This window comes from Falco biarmicus, chromosome 3, assembly GCF_023638135.1.
Source record: "Falco biarmicus isolate bFalBia1 chromosome 3, bFalBia1.pri, whole genome shotgun sequence".
Lineage (NCBI taxonomy): Eukaryota > Metazoa > Chordata > Aves > Falconiformes > Falconidae > Falco > Falco biarmicus.
The window spans coordinates 112,046,880-112,065,387 of NC_079290.1; the positions used below are offsets into that span (position 1 = coordinate 112,046,880).

Genomic DNA, 18,508 nt, shown 5'->3' on the forward strand with positions numbered 1-18,508 from the left:
CAGCCCAGTGCACTTTAGGCCTTATTCCTGTCTAGGCTCCTTCACTGCTTTTCTCCCTGCCAAAATACCCATCAAGGTGCTACCAAGCTCCCTGGCCCTTCCTGCTGCTTGTTGCATGCAGCAGTCTGAAACACGTTTTCACGCTGAGCTCCTGGGGCAATAAACTTGCTTTAACTTGAGAGAAAAAAAAAAAAAAGCCACAAGAAATTGGCATTGTGGGCCCACACTCAGAGAAACATCATCCACAAACCTTCCAGGTTCCCACTGTTCTGGGCTCAGTTTGGCTCCAGCACTGGCTTACAGCAGCCTGACACCCAGCTTCTCCGGCTTCAGCTCACCACCACCCGCAGCCCGGGGGAGCGCAGGATGGCTGAAAAACAGCCGCAGGGGTGAAAAAAAGAGCATCCCAGAGGCACAGCTCCCTGCAGCTCTGCCAGAGCTCTGCTCCCCGCTGGAGGAACCACTAAGATGTGTCATCTGCAGGGTGACAAATTACCAGGGAAGGGAAGAGAGTGAGTCATCGTCTTTGCCTGACCTTTCCGTCAATCATCATCAGGAGATGGTTGCTCCGGAGCTCCTCGGGCAGGATAACGAGCCCCCGCCGTGGGCCGAGCCCAGGCCCTTCCACGCAGGGCAGCGCGCCCACAGGTGCCGTCTGAGGGGTAGGAGGCCGCGGAGTAAAAAAACAATTAAAAAACACACCACGAAGAGTCTGATTTCCATCGGCGTGGCTGAGTCAGACGAGCGTAAGGTTAAAGGCCACCCGTTCCTCGCTAAGCACCCCGCAGCACGCCGAGGAAGGGGGGGAGGGGCGGGCTGGGCCGGGCTGCGGATCCCCCTCGTGGGAGGGTCCCGGGGCAGCCCTGGCTCCGAAGGGCGGCACGGTGGGACCCCGAGAGCACAGACCGCGGCCTGCCTCCCCCACTGCCCCGCCGCGGGGGCAGCTGCTCACTCGCGGCCACACCGTCCAGTACCCTCTGCCTCACCCCTCGGCCGCCCCCTCCGCTCCCCTCGGCCGCCCCCCTCACGCCTCAGCCGCCCCCTCTGCTCCCCTCAGCGCCGACGCGACGCGCCTCGTGCTGCGGCCGCAAAGGCGGGAACGCTCCCCGTGCCCTCCCGCCTCAGGCGCTTCGCGGTAACGGGACGAAAAGCCGCAAAGGCGCGGGGCCGGCCGGGCGGTACCGGGGCGCAGGCACGGCGGTGCCACCCTGCAGAAGCAGCCGGGGCGGGCCCCGCCGCTCGGTTCCTCAGAGAGGAGGGGGCCGGTCCCTGGCAAAGCTGCGGAACCGCGGCCTGGCGCTCGGTTTCGGGGGGGGGGGGACGCAGCCTGCGGAAAGGCGCGCCCCTGGGCGCGCAGGCAGAGCCTTACACGGCGGTGAGGAGGCGGAAGGGTGCCCGTGGTGCAGAACCACAGCTCACCGGGCAGCGGCCGGGGCGCCGCGGGCAGTGGGTCCCGTACGGAGCGTCTGCGGCAGCGGAGGGCCCGGCCCGGCCCCGCAGCACAAACCTGCCCGCCGCGGCCCGCAGCGCAGCCGTCACCCCCCAACCCACGCCGGAGCCCCGTCCCCAGCCCAGCAGCCGCTCCCTGAAGGGTACGGAAAGCCTGCCCATCCCGGCCCGTGTCCCAGCTGCCGGCCCCCAGGGCACCCCTTCCCCGAGCCCCCAGCCCACGCGTGGCAGCCCTGGGCGCACCCTGCTGCCAGCTGGTCCCACAGTCCTGCCCAGGGAAGCACGGTGCCCTCCGCGGGCTGCAGCCCACCCACAGCTCCCACCAAGGGAGCGCCCCTTGGCCCTGGGGCAGGGGGCTGAATCCGCAGGCAAACTCACCCCCCTTCCAGCCTGCTCGGCAACTTCCCAGCCGCAGGCCAGAGCCTAAACCCTCCCCTACCTACAGCCCCCCGCTTCTCACCGCAGGGACCACATTCCCCCTTCCTGTGGATGCTGCATTTTTTTCTTACTCATGGGACTGTGACCCTGAGCCTTCCCAGTATTTAGTACACTGGGGGTTTCACCGCTATCTTTGGCCTCGTCCATAGAAGTGAGGGCTTCAAAACATGGGAGGTTTTTGCTGCAATGTGCCGTTGGTGTTGTCCTTCCCAGCAGCGTCGTACCTGGCTGCAGAGTGAGCTCACCCCAGCGAGGGTGCGGGGAGCAAACCTCACTTAGCGTGGCTGCAAAGAGAGACGAGTGGCTGGGTCCTCCTCCCACCTGCTGCTGGCCTCCACGTGAATGGGTTCAGTGTGGTCCTGGGAGGTACAGAGAGTCACCCTTTGCTGCCGCAGCACAGGGCACACAGACAAAACCTTGACCAGAAGCTTGCATCAGGCATCGCGCGTTGTGAAGAACTGTGGTGCTGCAGGAGAGGCAGATGAATCCTCATGGAATCAGTGCAGAAGTGCAATCTTCATGCACTGGAAGAAGCACAGCATGGAATGGAGGAGTAAAAGACCTCCACAAAACTTGGCTAAAGCTCCCACTCAAGCCAGCCGTCTTGCAGACCTGTGTGAGATCCTGAGTGGGCTTTTCCAGACTGTCAGCTTGTCCAGGTGTGGTAACTTGGCTTCAAGGGGCCTGATTTCAGCAGCAGGAGCAGACGGTCCTGTGCACCTTGGGAAGCTGTGCTGTGGCCTTGTCCCCGCTGCATTACTTACACACACAACACATAACCGGTCAGTGCCGTTCTAGCCGGCACTACATGTACATGCAACAGTAACATGGTGATGAGTGAGGGATCCAAACATGCGAATGTCAAAATCTTTTATTTACAACAGTCTCCAAAAATCAAGGAACACTGAAAATAGTGAGGGTAGGAGACGACTTACAAAAGTAACACGCGTACATTACATCAGGAATTGTGCTACATCACTCTGAGAACTGACACTCTAAGGTCTGCACACAACGTGGTGAAAGAGCAGTGCCCTCCCTCCCTCAGTCCTTGCGGTGCTCACACCTCTTTTCCCCTTGCTTTTTGAACCATCCTCCCTCCCGTTTTTTCTCTCCTGCTTCCCCCTGCAAACCTTTCTTTTCATCTGTTTGTTGCTCTGCCTCTGGTCCTGGCTGTTGCCCTTCCACCTCCTCCAGCAACTCCTCCAGCCCAAAGGAGGAGCAGAGAAAGTCAACAACCAAACCACTGTGTCTTCAGGATGGAGACAGGCCTTGACAGACCTTTAGCTCTGGGACCCTGGGTATGAAGCCAGGGCAGAGCAGTTAGCAGAGGCCTTTGAAAAACCTGTGAACTATGGCTTGCATGCTATCTGGGGTGAGGAGTGATTTTGCAAAAAGTAACCAAGAGACTGAATTTGTCCTGCCTGGCTGCAAATCAGTCAGCACAGCTTCCTTGGTGGACAGCGTTGGAGGATTTATACATGTCACAGGGTTAAATAAAAAGCCTTTTATTACCTTTCAGGAGGGCAGGCTGCTCTGGTAGGAAAATTCAGTGCAGGACAAGCTAAAAGAATTAAGATGCCGTGACATAAAGCAACATCCCAGTTTGCTCCAGCAGAGACAAAGCCGGAGTCTCCAGAGACCACTGCATCCAGACTACCGTATCAGTGGTCCCAGTAACTCTGTAAGCATGCCACACATCCTTCTCCTTGGAGGGATTTCTCAGGCTGCCTTTGCTTGGCAGTTTCAGATCCAGCGGGGACTGAGAAACACAGCCCAGATCAACCACTTCCACTGTCTGCAGCCTTTAGAATTGCCAAGGTCAGCAGCCAAACCTGATGCCCCAGCTGCCTGTACAGACCCCATGTGAACCCAGCACCTCAAAAGGCACCACAACATAAGGAAACAAACAGAGCAAGACCTGGGTCTGTTCCTTCCTCTGACAATGATCTTTACAAATCACGTCAACTCTGCTCCTCCCTGCTCCAAAGCTGATTTCAACAGGGCTGTTGTGAGCAGAGACCCTCTCCTTGAGTGTCTGCAGCCACAGTGAGCCTTGAACTCACCCAGCAGCTCCACTGAAGGCAGGAACACCAGCTCCGTGCATATATTGCAGCGCTTCAGCACTGGGGAGCAGTGCCCTTCTACAACTGTCCTAGGCTGGCAGGGAGAGAGCTTCTGGCCAGGCCAGGCCATGCTCCGTTTTGTAGCAGACGGCACAGTTTCAGAAAGACCCCAATCCTGAACCACTAACATCAGCTTTTCAGAACGTAACCCTCAAAACAGGATTGATTTACTAGAAATAAAGGAGCGGGCAGTTAACAGAAATATTCCATTGTAGTGTGCTGTAACTGAGAACTCATGCAACTTAATTGCAGCGAGATTGCTTTTACATGGAAAAATGGAGTATTCTCTTCTAAGTAAGGCTGGTCTGCTGTCTTCTGCTGTTTAAAAACATCAAAACTGACAGCTTTGTACGAAGTTTAACTCCCGAGTTTCCTCTGCCTGAGAATTCTCCCTGAGACAATCTCCAGCCACTTTTAGTCCAGACTCTGTGAGCACCTTAAGCATGAGCAGCTAACACAGAGAAGGCTGAATCTTGCTCAGCAGATGACAAGGCCCAAGAGATGGCCTAGGAAACACAGGAGTCATCAGAGAAAGAAGATAGGCAGAGATGTGGGAGGAATTAATTTAGGGCGAGCATCTGCTCCCAGAACAGCAACCAGACAGGTGAGGCCTTGCTTTTTATTGCTACGAGCATCTGCGTCGGAGTACTAATTCCCAGCAGGGCTGTCAGCCCCACCTTCGCATTTGCTCAGATAAACCCATCCTTTTTCTTACCTCTATAATTTTATGAATATTTTCTAATCCCAAGGAGAATGCTGCCTACACAGAGATGGATGTACACATCTGCTACTGATTTATTGTCTCTACAGATGCCTGGGGAGAGGAGAGTGTTGTAAGCATTTTGGGGAAGGCTGGGTGCCACCTCTAAGCCTCTTTTACTCCCCAGCACATGGAGAAAGCACCAGCGGCCCTGAACACAGAGCTGTGCAGAGTGAAATGGTGACAAACAAATGTCCAGTTAAGCCTTAAGACAAGTGTCCTGACTATGTTTAACCACGTTTCCAGGTTACCAACATCCAGTGAATCTTCGCAGTGACAAGCATCACTTAGGATCATCTGCTGGCCCTTCTGCCAGCTTACTACAAACTGATGCAGGCTCCTCCTCCCTCCTTGCTTCCACTTCCTTGCTGGAGGGGCAATTTCCTCACTCTGCCTTTGGGAATCATCTGCTACAGCTCTGCACTTATCTCTGCCTCTCATTTTCCTTCCTGAATTGCTCCAGCCATAACTCTACCAGTATCACCTTGGAGAAACAAGGGCAAGGTGATGCCCTGCCCCTGCTAGTGCCAGCAAGCCCTTCTGCACTGAGTGAGCCTCGGCCAGCTGGAGAGGAAGAGGGAAAATGATAGCTTGTCCTTTCCCCTACCTGCTGCAGAAAACAGGACAGAAGATGCCAAGAACTCTGTTATTTTTGTCTGCAGATCAAATACTGCCAGATCAGACCCAAGAGACATAAAAGGTTTTCCACTACTTTGAAATTAATCTTTGCCTTCCAAGAGTGACTGAATGAATGGTCCCAGCATGGTGTGTCCAGAATCACTCTGGAAGTTGGGGGAGCTTACATAGCCTCTTTATTGTGAGCGCAAACATAAGACACCAGGGGCTTAAATGAGCTTTAAACTTTGCAGGATTCAAAGAACATCTATGCCTTGTCTTAAAGGCCTTTCAAGGTTTCTTCATGCTCACAGGAGGAAGAACTTCTTGTAAGGGTGCACTCAGCACCTTATTCTCTTGTCTGGTGACCTGGAAATATCCATCAGCTTTAATCACCCCAAGAAGTTTGAAGCATTAGCTAAATTCAGGTCAAGCCGCCAGCCAGAGCATCCTTGGCAACAGCACAAGGGCTACCTTGCTCTTCCCTGCAGCACCCACATGGGTCTCATGGAGCTGTATATCATCAGCACACTGCCCTCCATGATCACTGCCATGTAGGAGTGCTCAGGGCACCACTAATTATTAAATCTGTAAAACAGTCATAGGGAAAAGCATAGCTTACAGTGTTGCGGCAGAACTGTGCACAGCAGCCATCAAAGCAGCATGGCTTAAGGATAGTAAAACACCCTTTCCAGAACCACTTGTTCATGGGCACAAGGTCCATCGTGAAGGAACTGGTGCAGATCAGAGGTAGGTGCCAAGGAATGTTTAACACTTTGCAGAAAGGGTAACTCAGCTGCACCATGGGATGGTGAGGAAGAAACCAGGTCTGTTCTGCTCATGCTCTGACCACCCTCACTGCCTGCAGCAGGATTGCTCTGGGTTGCCCCTGACATGACACCTTGGGGAACCTACTTCAGGAATAAATATTTGATTCAGTTTCACAGGGGTGACACGATGTGATGGTGTAAGACTGGCAGGGATCAGAACAGGGATGCACAGAGCCAAGCAGAAGCAGCTGCTGGTCTGTCTCAGCAGCACTGTCCCCAGAACTTGATAGGGATGGGCTTCCTGGAATTTCCATCTTAAAAAGGGGGTCAATCCAGACAGAGAACACAAAGTCACCAGGGCGCCGGTACCTGCAAACCAATGCAGCTGGGCTGCTTTCTGGCCACCCCCCTCTATTGGCATCCCTGTAAATAATGTTTAATGCATCTCCCAGTGGGCCTGACCCCTTGCCTTCTGCAGAGGACCAGATGCGCTGCATATCAATGGAGATGCTTAGCAATTTCAACTTTAAAAATATGATAGAATCAGTGATGCTCAAAATGTACTTGTTAATGGCACCAGTTTGCCATTTCATTTTACTTTAATGCAAACCATCTGCTCTGCACAGGCAGCAGCCACAGGCTGAAGCTCTGCTGGCCTCTTATCTCTACCATGGAAAGTGTCTCTAAGCTGCCACAGAGGATGCACCACTGTTTATCCATGCATGCCATGAGGTATGGGCTCAACCTGGCCCCAGTGGCTGCCATGGCCAAAGGCTCTGCAGGAACCTCAGTGCTGTCTGTTTTCTCTCCACCAGGAAGAGTAGAGGCAGTAACTGCTGAGGTCACACAAGGAGCAGGAGGTGGGACTGGGCTCTGATACTGTCTTGGCCTCACTACTGAGATGAGGGAGGGGAGGGCAGGCTGCTGAGGGCACAGATTGCATTCCTGATGGCTGTTCACAGACCCAAGAGATCCCAGCAGAAGGTGTGCTGTCCCATCAGAAAGAAGGGGAAAGCCACGCATCCTGACACCCTCCACAAATGATGAAAGCAGGTCACTGCAGGTTGTGCCACCCAGCATCTTTAATCTGGATCCCACAATGACACCCATAAGAGCTCATGTCCTGTGCACTGATTTCAGTGCTGGTCTAGCTTGGGTACAGGGCACGGCAAAGGGGTCCGGATAATGCGATTTCCCAGGTCTGTCCAACAGCTCACTACTGTTTTTCAAGGCTCAGGTAGCGAGGCACAGGCTTGGCGTGGGGGTAGGACATCACCTCAAGAGTCATTATCGCAGTGCTGACCCTGGCCAAGGGGAGGGGAGGAACAGAAGGAAGGGTTCTGAAAGGGACTGGATGGCGTTCCCAACTTCCCTTTTAGCTTTGTGATTCCAGAAAGCTCTGTTCATTTAAAAAAAAAAAAAAAAAAGGAAGGGGGGGTGGAGGTGGTGGGGGTGTGAAAAGGGGGGGAAAAAAAGTAAGAAAAATATAAAGAAAATTGAGAGGAGACCACCTCCCCTCCTACTCACAGGCTGAGGTACTCCCTGGGCAGCCCTCACTGTCCATCGTCCATCCATCACTACCGAAAATAAATACAAGTTTAGAGCAAAACCCATTAGAAAATAAAGTGCATCTGGAGTTGAAAAACTTCTGGAAAAGGGGATTTTTTTCCTCTTTTTTTTTCTTACAAAAAATATCCTTTAAAAAAAAAAAAGAAAAAAAGAAAGGGAGCAAGGGGACAGAGCATGTGGCTCTCGGCATAGGGTCTACAGGGCTGTCCCGTTAGGGAGAGGGATCTTAAATCCACTCTTCAGGAGGGCGAGGCAGATGCATAGACCCAGCAGGCCAGCGAGGAGCACCCCCCCCACAGCCTTGAGGCACGAAGTCCTGCTGCGGGTGAAGGTGCCAGGCCCCATGATGCTCAGCAGGGCCGTGCTCACAGTTAGTGTGTACAGGATGGAGACTCCTGTGTTGAGGGCCACAATCTTCCCAAACTTAGCGAAAGGGGCAATGATGCAGAAGAACAGCGGGACGGTGGCAATCACTGTGGTGACGGCGCTCGAGACAATTGCCACACCCACGTGACGGACCGCTTCAACCGTCCTCCACTGGCGGCAGGCTGTGGGGTCCTGGCAGAAGGGACAGCAGTGTTAAGGGGGAGTGGGGACAAGAACACAGGGCTGCGCTAATATTTTGGCCTTTGAGAGGGTGGCTTAGCTCATAGGGTCCTGATCCAGGACAAAGATGCTGTGGGAGTGCAGATCGGACAGTCCATGCAGTCTCTGAGCACGCTGGGCAAACAGTGAGGTTAAAACCCAGCAGAGGCAAAGTCTGCTGGATTTTGTGGCGCCTTTCAGCCACATCAGCCAGAGGCACTGCATGCAGACACTATACCTGGGGTCAGAGATCCTCAAGCTTTTGTGGCGTCCATCTTCTCAGAGAGGCAAAAGATGTTAACAAGGCCCGAGGGCCAGCACAGCACAGCTATTTGCGGAGGTTACGGAACGAGGGTAGGGCCATTCCAGCACAAGATTGCCTTCACCGGGACGTGGAAAGGGGTGCTTTAGACAAAGCCGTGGCCCGTAAGAAAGGGACAGCCATGTGGGTTAGACCTTCAGCTGGGTTTACCATGCTCAGGTACACAAGCTCACACCACTCTGAGCAGTCAGCTAGATGAGCAGCAAGCATCCCAGGCGTGCTGTGAGGGTGGCAAGACACATCCCCCCCTTGCCCATCATGCCTTAGGTCCTGCATCACAGCTGAGTGGCACAGAGGGCATGAAGGGAACAGATGCCAAGCTATAGGAGGAAAAAAGCTCACCTCTGCCTGGTGTAGTGGCAGGTTTTCCCCTGCCAGCAGGTAGCCCTCCACCAAGTGCACACAGTAATCGACAGAGGAGCCAACGAGGATGGAGAGCGAAATGGCTTCCACGGCTCCCATTTCCCAGCCAGACCAGTACATGATGGTCACCACCAAGCAGACCACCCCTGTGTGAAGAGGGTCACATTAGGCAAATCTAAAGGACTCTGCTGCAAGTCAGCCATTGAGGAGTTTGGGGTCATACCCTGCAGGTCTTCACCCTAGCCAGCCTGAAACTTGTACATGCTCCCCACTCCTGCCCAGAGGCAAACACTTCCCTCACCTTCCCTTGCCACAGGAACCATTCAGTAAAGTAACGAGACCTGCTGAGGACAGTAAAGCACCTAGCTAAATGTTAGGCAAACTGACAGATGGATGCCAATCCAGACTAATGCTTGCTAAATGAATCCAAGCCTGGCAAGTATGCATCTGTGCACACGTGCACTGCAGGAAAGAGGGGCTTTTTTTTTTTTTTTTTTTTTGCTTGCTGGAGTTACACACAGGCTGAGCTCATGATACACATGAGCACTCTTTCTTAAAGGCAAGAGTGATGTTTTTTGAGAGTCATGTGTGGGAGACTAAGTGGTTTTAAAATGATAGATTTGATTTTTAAACTGAGAAGTTTAGCAACACACTTAGACCACGATATCGTCAAATCACCAGCCAGGGAGAGGGAACTATTTACAAATTTGCTTCAAATACTAACAAAACTGCTAAAATATTCAGCTTTTAAAGTCTCCCACTGCTTGGAAACAGCAGCCGTGGTGCAGATTCCTTGGGAAGCAGTGCAATTGTTATTCAGAGCATGTGGGACTTAATCACATTATTATACGTAACAGGCAAGGATGGCATTTGTGTAGCTAAAACCCTGATTTAAACAAATAAAGGGATTGTGTAGATAAAACACACTGGGAATTAGAAACACAAATCTACTTTCCCAATGAGGTTCCTGTGCATTTGTTCAGAGTTTCTCCCATTCACCTAGGTATATCAGGACTGGCTCCTAGAAAGCCAGAAGAGTTTACATAGAGTAAGAGCAATTCAGTTCAGATCACTAGATACCACAATCCACCAAATTCAGACAATGGAAAAGCTTGACACACTGGAATTGGCATTTTTACCTAAAATGCTGAGCAGCACTGGCAGCAGGAGGAGGATGTGAGTGGTGAACACCGCCACTGCAGCCACACAAATAACCAGCGAGAGGACGAGACCATACAGGGCACTCTGCACTCCTGGAAGAAAAAGAGTCAGCTGATTTGACTCCTGGAAGGTGACAGCTGGGATGAGAAAGGCACCGTGACCCTGCTGACAACAAGGCAGGCAGGCACACACTGTGGGAGATGGGAAGGGGAGGATGGAAGTGGAAAGCGGGCAATCAACTTCTTGCCTCTCACATCAGCAGGGCAGAGATCCTTCTCTATTTCCCTGCCCAGGATTCTGACAGTATACACTGCTTGATGCAGAAACAGGCCTTAGGAGTTTGCACAGCAACGGTAAGGGACTGAAGGCAGAACACCTCTTCACAACACACCCTGTCCCACCTGATGGGCCTGTATCAGAGAGCATGGGCTCCTCAGGGAGAGAAACATGGCAGTCACTTGCCTATAATCTCCATGAAGATCTGCTTCCAGTGCTCACAGGTCTGGAAACCGTGCCGGAGAGCTGAGCCCTCGGGGAAGAGCTGGAGTTGCTGCTGCAGGAATGTCTCCCATTTCAGGTAGTCAGCATAAGTCTGGAAGGAAGATTTCCCTTTGTAGGTCGTCTGTAACAAGATGAACATGTTATTGTTGTGTCCTGCTCCTTGAGGCAGGGTACGCATGGCATGGGAAGAGACAGAATGAGCCAGCTGGAGCTGCATCACCAGGCAGAACTGGCAATGGCAGATGGGCAAATCTGCCACCAGCTCTTTGCCTGAGCTCTCACGGTAAGAACAAATTGTGGCATAAGCAGCCATTTCTAGCAACCTGTGAGAGCGAGCATCTGCCTGCAACATGGCACAGACACTAGCAAACACTAAATTATAGCTGCAAGTGCAAATGGCCAGTGCAGAAAGAGCAGAGCTAAACCCCCAGAAGTCACAAGAAGAGACTGTCACAAGGATAGATGGCGATGCCACGTGCTCACCGATTCAAATGCCATGGAGATCCACTGCACCTTCCCATCCTTCACCCCCACTGCCCCATGAGAGAGCTGTCCAGGCAGCAGGTTTGGCTCAGGGATGTTCTTGCACTCAGGGTGCAACATCTGCAGAAAGGAGGAGATGCTGTAACCTGGAGAGAAAGAAAGAGCACGGGATGGACAACAGGACAGGGAAAGGAAGCATAGTGGAGCAAGGGGACGTGGGTGGGGAAACCAACCCAAAAAACCAAGAGAAAGTTGCAGGCCCCATTTGTCAGCAGCTGCTTCCCCTTGCAACTCTTGACTTGCCAAAACCCTTGAGGTCTCAGCACCAGAGCCCTCAGCTGCTGCTAGCTTGAAAGGGCACTCTGTGCCAATAGCACTAGACAGGACACTACCACCACTGTTTGTTTGTCCCCAGCTGTCAGGAAGCAGTACAAACAGCAAGTGCAGAGAAGCTGTCCGCCTCGCCTGGCAGGGATTTTCTCCAGGCAAGAGATTGGCTTTTGGCCTGAAGCCTTCCAAGACTCAGCTCTACAACCCTGTGACCTCTGAAGTTGGAAAGAGACAGTCTGTCACCGGTTAGGTATGTGAAGCCACAGGGGCAGTGAGTAGCCCCATCATAATGAGATCAGGTGTGATCTGCTGGTTATTCAGGAGCTACTAAGAAGATATTTACTTGTCCAAAGATCCTAAGTGTATCATAAGCAATATCCATAACTGGAAAAAACAGATACAATTCCATTCTTATCTTTACTGGATTAAATCCCAAAGAATATGCCCAGTGTCTTTGGAGTTAAAGAGACCATTTCTTTCCCATCTCCCAGAAAGCATGACCAGGGGCACGTTCTAGAAGGGTAAAGCTGCCTTGGGAAGAAAGGGAGGTTGCAAGAAGCAGCCACCCTTTCTGGTTTGCTGTTGAGGACCCCAACTCAATCACAGACTGCTGCAAGCAGAGCTGCAGAACAGGAGCCTGATGTTCCTGTCACACTCACTGTGTATTTCTCATCCCCAAAACGTTGGCACAACCCATGGAAGCATGAGGTGAATGGCCCACGGAGATGGGTGCTGTGACTTAAGCCAGGTGGCAACGAGCAGAGCTGTACTGCAGCCAGGTTGGGAGAGCTGACTGCTGAGAAACACCTCTCCTCCCAGCACTGCCTGCATCTATCATTGACTGGTACCTCCCTCCCCTTTCCCTGCTCCATCAAGCTGAGCTCTGAAAGTTTAAAAGCCCTCAGCAGTCACGCTCCTCAGGCTGGAGGGTGAGAACCAGTCTCCACCCAGGGACCCAGGATCTCCCCAAGGACTCTGTGGGTGGCATCAGTCCTACCTACCAGAGGGCAGGCACTGAGCCCCTCCTGGCTTCACCAGCTCAGTGTTGCTGGCAATGGCTTTGCAGAGGCGGCACAGGTTGCCAATCTCTTTGAAGAGGTCAAAGCTGTCATCATAGATAACGCTGCCCTTTCACAAGGAGATACAACAATAAGAGCACCACACGTGAGGCATACACACAGCAACCGGCACAAGGCAGAAGCTAAGCTCTCTCCCCAGGAAGAAGCCACATGTCCCTCCTACCCCCAAAAAAAGGAAGAAAAAAAAGCCAGGCAGCATGACAGAAGCACTGATAAATGAATAGCTACCATGCTGTGCCCAAAAACATCAGGGTCTGCCCAAGGAGCAGCTCTGAATCCCTAGCAGTGCCCAGCATGACACTCCAGCTTTCTGCCCACTCCACTGCCTGTATTTCACACTGCCCCCTCCAGAGGAAACAGACAAAGGCTGGTTCTGCACAGAGCCCCCAAATCAGAAGCCAGGACAGCAGAAAGCTGAAGTGCATTTACCAAGTGACTAGAGCTAAGCATAATTTTTCTGGGGAAAGGCTGTGAATGTCTCAAGGTATCAGACCCGGGAGGTAAGCTGTTCCTGGAACAGTCACATTGAATAACCTTTCCCTGGAGTAATTGGTTTGCATTTTTTCATGTTAATATCTCATATCAAGATAAACAATTATAGAAAAATATCAGTTCCCTGGATCTTGCATTTGTAGTGAGATTTTCACACTGAGCTCAAGATGGGTTTGCTTCCAAAATCCTCAAGAAAGCCAGATTTATACTCAAAATTAGAAGGTTGGATATTACACTCAGAAAGGGATTTTCTGAAAAGTCTGAAGTGATTTTAGTAAGGGCTTCCTGATTTCCATTATTTTTGACTTTGCTAAACCAGAAATCTACTTTTGGCTCGTCACAATGCTAACATCTCTGCTACTCCATCTGTTTAGACTGCTGGGCCACACTGCCTAGGTTGTGGGGATTAATTAAACACCATTCAGGGAGACTGTCCTTCACTCATCAGCCCCAAGCATGCTAGTCCAGCATGTCAGAATGCGTGTACCATGTCCCCGATGACGTGGTTGTCCGGGCGTCTCGTGCGATTAACACCTCTGATTCCAAACACTACAAACACCATGGCTCCTGTGTCCACCAGTGGCCGCACCGCTGGCTTCCCGCAGCCTGTGTTCATGCAAGGATTAAATCCAGAGGTGGCTGACAGCTTTGCTTTGGGTGCTGCTGTCAAACACAGAAGAAAGGTTGGTTACATCAGAAGGTAGCAGCAAAAAAACCAGCCAACCAAACATCTTACTCTCTGGACCTGACAGCCAAACGCGGCTGAACAGGTCCTCATCAGCTTACCTTTCTCACTGGGAACATAGAGGATGCCTTTGGTGGGTCCATCTGGGCTAGAGCTGAGAAGACAGCCAGGAGGTGCTACGCACACTCGGCCATGGTAAGGGGGCTTGTGCGACTGGGCAAAATACAGTTTCCTGTAGAGCAAGGAGAGTTTGTTATGGGGGACCAGAGGTAGTAAAGACGGTGGGCCCAAAGCATTACATGGAAACAGACATTCTCAGGGACAGAAGGAAAGGAAAAGGCGAGCAACTCCAGACCTGGATCCCTAGCTATTGCATATTTTGTGCTTCCTGTTCAGCCCATGAGTTCAGGTGGGTAAGGGCAAGACCAAGATCACCAATGTCTTTTTGCCACCCAAAGAAGCCCCCAGTCACAGTCCTGCACGCATCAAGCCTTTGGCACGTTAATGATACTATGGGCCTGCAAATAGCTTTGCCAAGATAGGGCACATTTGCAGCAAAGCAAGTCCTAGGGCCACGGATGTCACCAGCTGAGGGCAGGACTGGCACTGGGCATTAGGCATCCCGTATCAGCCACACAGCTGTGCTGGTTTTGCTGCCTGGCCCCAAGTGGGGTTTGGAAGCTTACCGTGTTCGCTGCTGCTCCTTGGCGGCCACGTAGAAACTGAAGTCGAACTTCCAGCCTCTCTTGGTGTCACAGGACAAGGTGGTCATCATCCACTTCCTGGGGCTCGTCTGCTTAAGCAGCCCTACTGTGGACACACAAGCTGTCAGCTTCCTGGTGAAGTTACCGAAAGGCACTCTATACACCTAAGCAACGGATTAATGAAAACAGACACTTAACTCCACAGGGTTGCAGCCTGTTGCACATTAGCATCACACACTCCCCTCCTCCCTGAGCACCGGCACAGCCACACAGAACGAGCACTGCAGGCGCAAGCCCAGCCAGCCCCCAGCCTGCCTTCTTCCCAGGGTCAGCCAGCGTGTGATGGAGCCCCTCACCACCCCCCTGCTCTGTGGCCTAGGCTGAACGGTGGCTGCTCTGTCCAGGGTGAAGGACATCGGAAAGCGAGTCCATCGGGGGGGGGTGTGTCCAGTGTGGCCTGTGCACAAGCAGTGTGGCCTGCTCGCCTGTCTGTGGCTGGGCAGGAGGTGGCAGTGGGAATCCAGCCGTCTCAGCAGCAGTTTCTACTAGGATGAGCACAGCCGATGGATGACACCAGGCCTCATCTGATCTCTACTGACACCCACACTTCTGCTCCCACTGCTGACAGTCACATCACAACAGCAATGAGTAAGTATTGTGGCACTCCGAGGCATAATCTTTAACGATGCCAGGCACAACGCCCTCTGTGTTAGCTACCTTACTGAACTGTTCTGCAAGTTTCACCCTGAGCTACCTAGGACCCCATGGAGAGACAGGAGGAGGCTCTTGTGCTCACCTGTTGAGTGCTGCACTCTTGATAGAGGGGTCCAACATCCCTGGACTGACTCACCTGGAATGAAGGCACCTCCCCGTCTCCTGGTGACACCATCTGCCAGGGGGCAGGGACACTGGCATTGAGCGAGAATCTGTAGATGGCTGGCCTTCCTTTGCTTCTGGACTTGGAGATATAGACAGTCCCCTGGAGATCTGAAAAAAAACAGAGGACATGAGGGCTAGTGGGACTTCTCAATCAGGAAATCCTACAGATAGGGGCAGCAGCAAAGAAGGGTTCTTCCGGTCTGCTGTCTCCCCTGGGGCAGCAGGGATCGCCTCTGTCTTCCAGCAGCACAGCACACCTTTCAAAGGTTTTCACAAATATATCCTGAGCTGCAGTAATTCCCGATGGCTTACTGATTCATGTCATCTCAGGACCTGGCCCGATAACTCTTTCATCCTCAAAATCCCCTGCAAAGCAGGCTGCATTTACTCTTCTCATGGCCTGCCAACCAGGTTGTGACACAGGACTGGGATGCAAGAGCTCTGAGCTCCTAGCCTGTACACAGACCAGAGAGATCTGTCACCTGACTGTACTGTCACCTGTGTCACAGGACCATGTCCTACAGAGCAGTAGGCATTCAGGGGAAAGGGGATTGCCCCTTACATCCAACACCAAACCACAGTTCAGCGGAGCAGGGTCCAAAGAGAATTTATCCCCATCACCTATTCAGAGATCTTACGACAAATTTTTAACCGAGTGAATCCTCGGGCCCTGGCCCCAAATGCGGTCAGAGTCATCATGCCCCACTTACCTTGCTGCCCTGTATCACTTATGCTCCCTTTGCTTCCCCAAGGTGACCCTGAGCCCCTCTTCTTTTTTTCCAAGGAGGTTCGGATGTTGTTCTGCAAACTGTGGGGCTTTTCCTGAAACAAACCTGTCCCACAAGGTTAGTCAGGAAGGAAAAAGCCAGTGGGCTGACAAGAGACCTACCAGCCCTGTGCACACCATGGACCCTGCTACTGAACATCAAACCCTAGGCAGGGAAGAACCACAGACCCCTAGCCGGTCACTGGCATGTGACCAGCACTTATGAGTAAAAGTAGTCAGTTTTCACAGACTATAAAAGAATTGCTCCAGCAGAAACACTCAGGCAGTTCCTGGCTAAAGCAGGAAATATTTTCAAAATACTCCACTCCTACAGGCAACTCAACCACCCCACTCCCAATGCATGCCTCACTTCGATGGGGTCCATCCAATGTCCAAGGAGATACCTGAACAATGTCGGCCTCCACCTCATCTTTCAGCTCCTCTGGCCCAGAGCTTAGGCCAGGCTGTACCCACTGTGGTCTGGGGACCAGTGCTCTCACCTGAGCAGGTAATGCAGGAGATGCCTTCAGCACTCAGGTTGTATTTCAGGTCTAACAGCACCTGGATGTTAGTGTCTGGCCGGAACAAGACTGGAGCACGGCTGGCTGGCTGGAGGCGGCTAGCAAAGAATATGGACAGGAGCAAAACAAGGAGAAAGAGCCCTGCAAGGAGAAGCCCAGGTAAGTGTGTGTAACCCTAGATGCATCCCACGCTTACAACATAGACAGCAGAGGTGTAGCAGAGAGATGGTATTTTCAACAGGAAAAAGGAACAGCCCCTGATGCACGCTGGCAGCTGAGCTTACTTGTAATGAGCCCCATGCCTGGAAAACCCCATCAGACTTGCCATTTCAGATCTGAGCAAAAGGAGAGGGATGAAAAAGTCTCAGAGTTCCTCACGACTGTTCTGAGGATGCTCTTCCACAGAGTTGGAAGCCATCCACTATATCCCTTTTCTCAATCTCTTGTCACTAATAATCAAGGCTTGGGGACTCACTGAGATGCTGTCAAACCCTCTAAAAATCCATGGGGAAGGAAAACTGCCCTCTTTACTTACCCACAATCACCCATCTGCTCTTCACTGCAGACCACAGCACCCAGTGTTCCAGCAGCTCCTGCAGATGAATTATCAAGTGACCCCGGTTGCTCTTCTCTGCAGGAAGCTGCAGATTTTCTGGCATCACAGATACCAAGGGGACATCCCCCATTTCCAGGGAGACTAGAAAGAGAGAAATCAAAGGCAGTCTCAGTGCTCAGCATCACGAGTGTCTCCCATAGCTTTCTGCTCTCCTTTACAACATTGTCTGCAAGTTGCTGTACAACTCACTCAAGCTAAAGAGATGGAGTAAGAACCAGGTGGAGGCAGTGACTTCCCAGGATGTCATAGGAAGCATCTTTGTCAAATCACTGACATGTGACAGCTACACTTCTAAATCCATAGCTCAGTCCAAAGCTTATGCTTCAGACTATTCTTTCTCTGCCAAATCCCACTAAGACTGCCCATAATGTCACAGGGACACTGCATGCTTCTCAGGCCAAGCAAAATTTGTCCCTGTCCCACTAAGTATGCCTTAGAGCTAATTACAGACAGCTGACCTCTTCCTGACTGCAGCCTGGCTCCCATCTGATCTCTTTTCTCCAGCTCACGGCAGCCTAGGGAAAGAAGAGGGGTCAAAGTGTGCCTGGCACGCTGTGCAGCTGCCCCACAAACCGTGCTTGGACACCAACTGGAACAAGCTGCTTTGTTTCTTCACAAGTTACCTGATGCCCAGGGGCCCCTGGAGAAAAGCCTCCTGCTGTTCGCTCAAGGGAAGGGAAGGAGCTATTTCCATACATTACCATCGCATGTGGCTCTGGCATACTAAGGAGGCAGCTCTTGCAGCAGTGCCAAAGCTTAGTTGCCTGCCTATCAAAGGCAGCTCAGAGCCTGCTCTGCAGGGAGGGGGCCTGCGCACTGCTGTGGGATTGATGGGCTCTCAGCCATCGATCCCTTTGCCTCCAGCTCCAGTCTGCTGCTAGGCCGGAAAGCTATGCGCTGCCCAGACCACTTCCGTTGGGGGGTTTTAAAAGGAAGAGATCCCAGCAAGTTTTAAAAGCCAAGTACAACAGAGCATGACCCTGTAAGCACCCCTTGTCTTCAATCAGGCTAGAAGGATTATCTCCTGCTAACAACAGATAGGGAATTTCTGGGCTCTTTTTCTAGATTGCTTATGTGGTCTCATGCAACTCACTGCCCTCTTCTTGCCATGATGGAGCAGATGCTCTGAGGAGGTGATGCTGGAGAATAACAAAGCGTTCTCTCGCTTACTTCCCAAACTCAGTGCTCTGAATGGCAGGGAAGAGGGGAAAACACTTTACTCGAAGGCGAGCTGTCCTGGTGCTATGGATTAGGTATTTCATGGCTAAATCCATGTCACAATCAGAGATTCCAGCCA

General features: G+C 52.1%; 1 protein-coding gene across 6 annotated transcripts in view; it reads right to left on the reverse strand.

Annotated features, from left to right (window-relative positions):
* Positions 1–18,508, reverse strand: part of DISP3 (dispatched RND transporter family member 3) — a 162,258-nt gene that overhangs the window by 51,048 nt on the left and 92,702 nt on the right. For 4 of the 6 annotated variants that reach the window (XM_056330956.1, XM_056330958.1, XM_056330959.1 and 1 more), the window contains 13 exons: positions 17,131–17,292; positions 16,575–16,736; positions 16,019–16,141; positions 15,280–15,416; positions 14,412–14,593; positions 13,827–13,957; positions 13,528–13,703; positions 12,471–12,597; positions 11,140–11,285; positions 10,618–10,777; positions 10,134–10,247; positions 8,974–9,140; positions 7,683–8,282 (listed from right to left, as the gene is read on the reverse strand). In XM_056330956.1, the coding sequence (XP_056186931.1) occupies positions 7,920–8,282; positions 8,974–9,140; positions 10,134–10,247; positions 10,618–10,777; positions 11,140–11,285; positions 12,471–12,597; positions 13,528–13,703; positions 13,827–13,957; positions 14,412–14,593; positions 15,280–15,416; positions 16,019–16,141; positions 16,575–16,736; positions 17,131–17,292 (2,150 nt within the window). In that variant the 3' untranslated portion in view covers positions 7,683–7,919. The remainder of the gene's footprint in view (positions 1–7,682; positions 8,283–8,973; positions 9,141–10,133; positions 10,248–10,617; positions 10,778–11,139; positions 11,286–12,470; positions 12,598–13,527; positions 13,704–13,826; positions 13,958–14,411; positions 14,594–15,279; positions 15,417–16,018; positions 16,142–16,574; positions 16,737–17,130; positions 17,293–18,508) is intronic. The other 2 variants (XM_056330957.1, XM_056330961.1) reach the window with 2 other exon arrangements.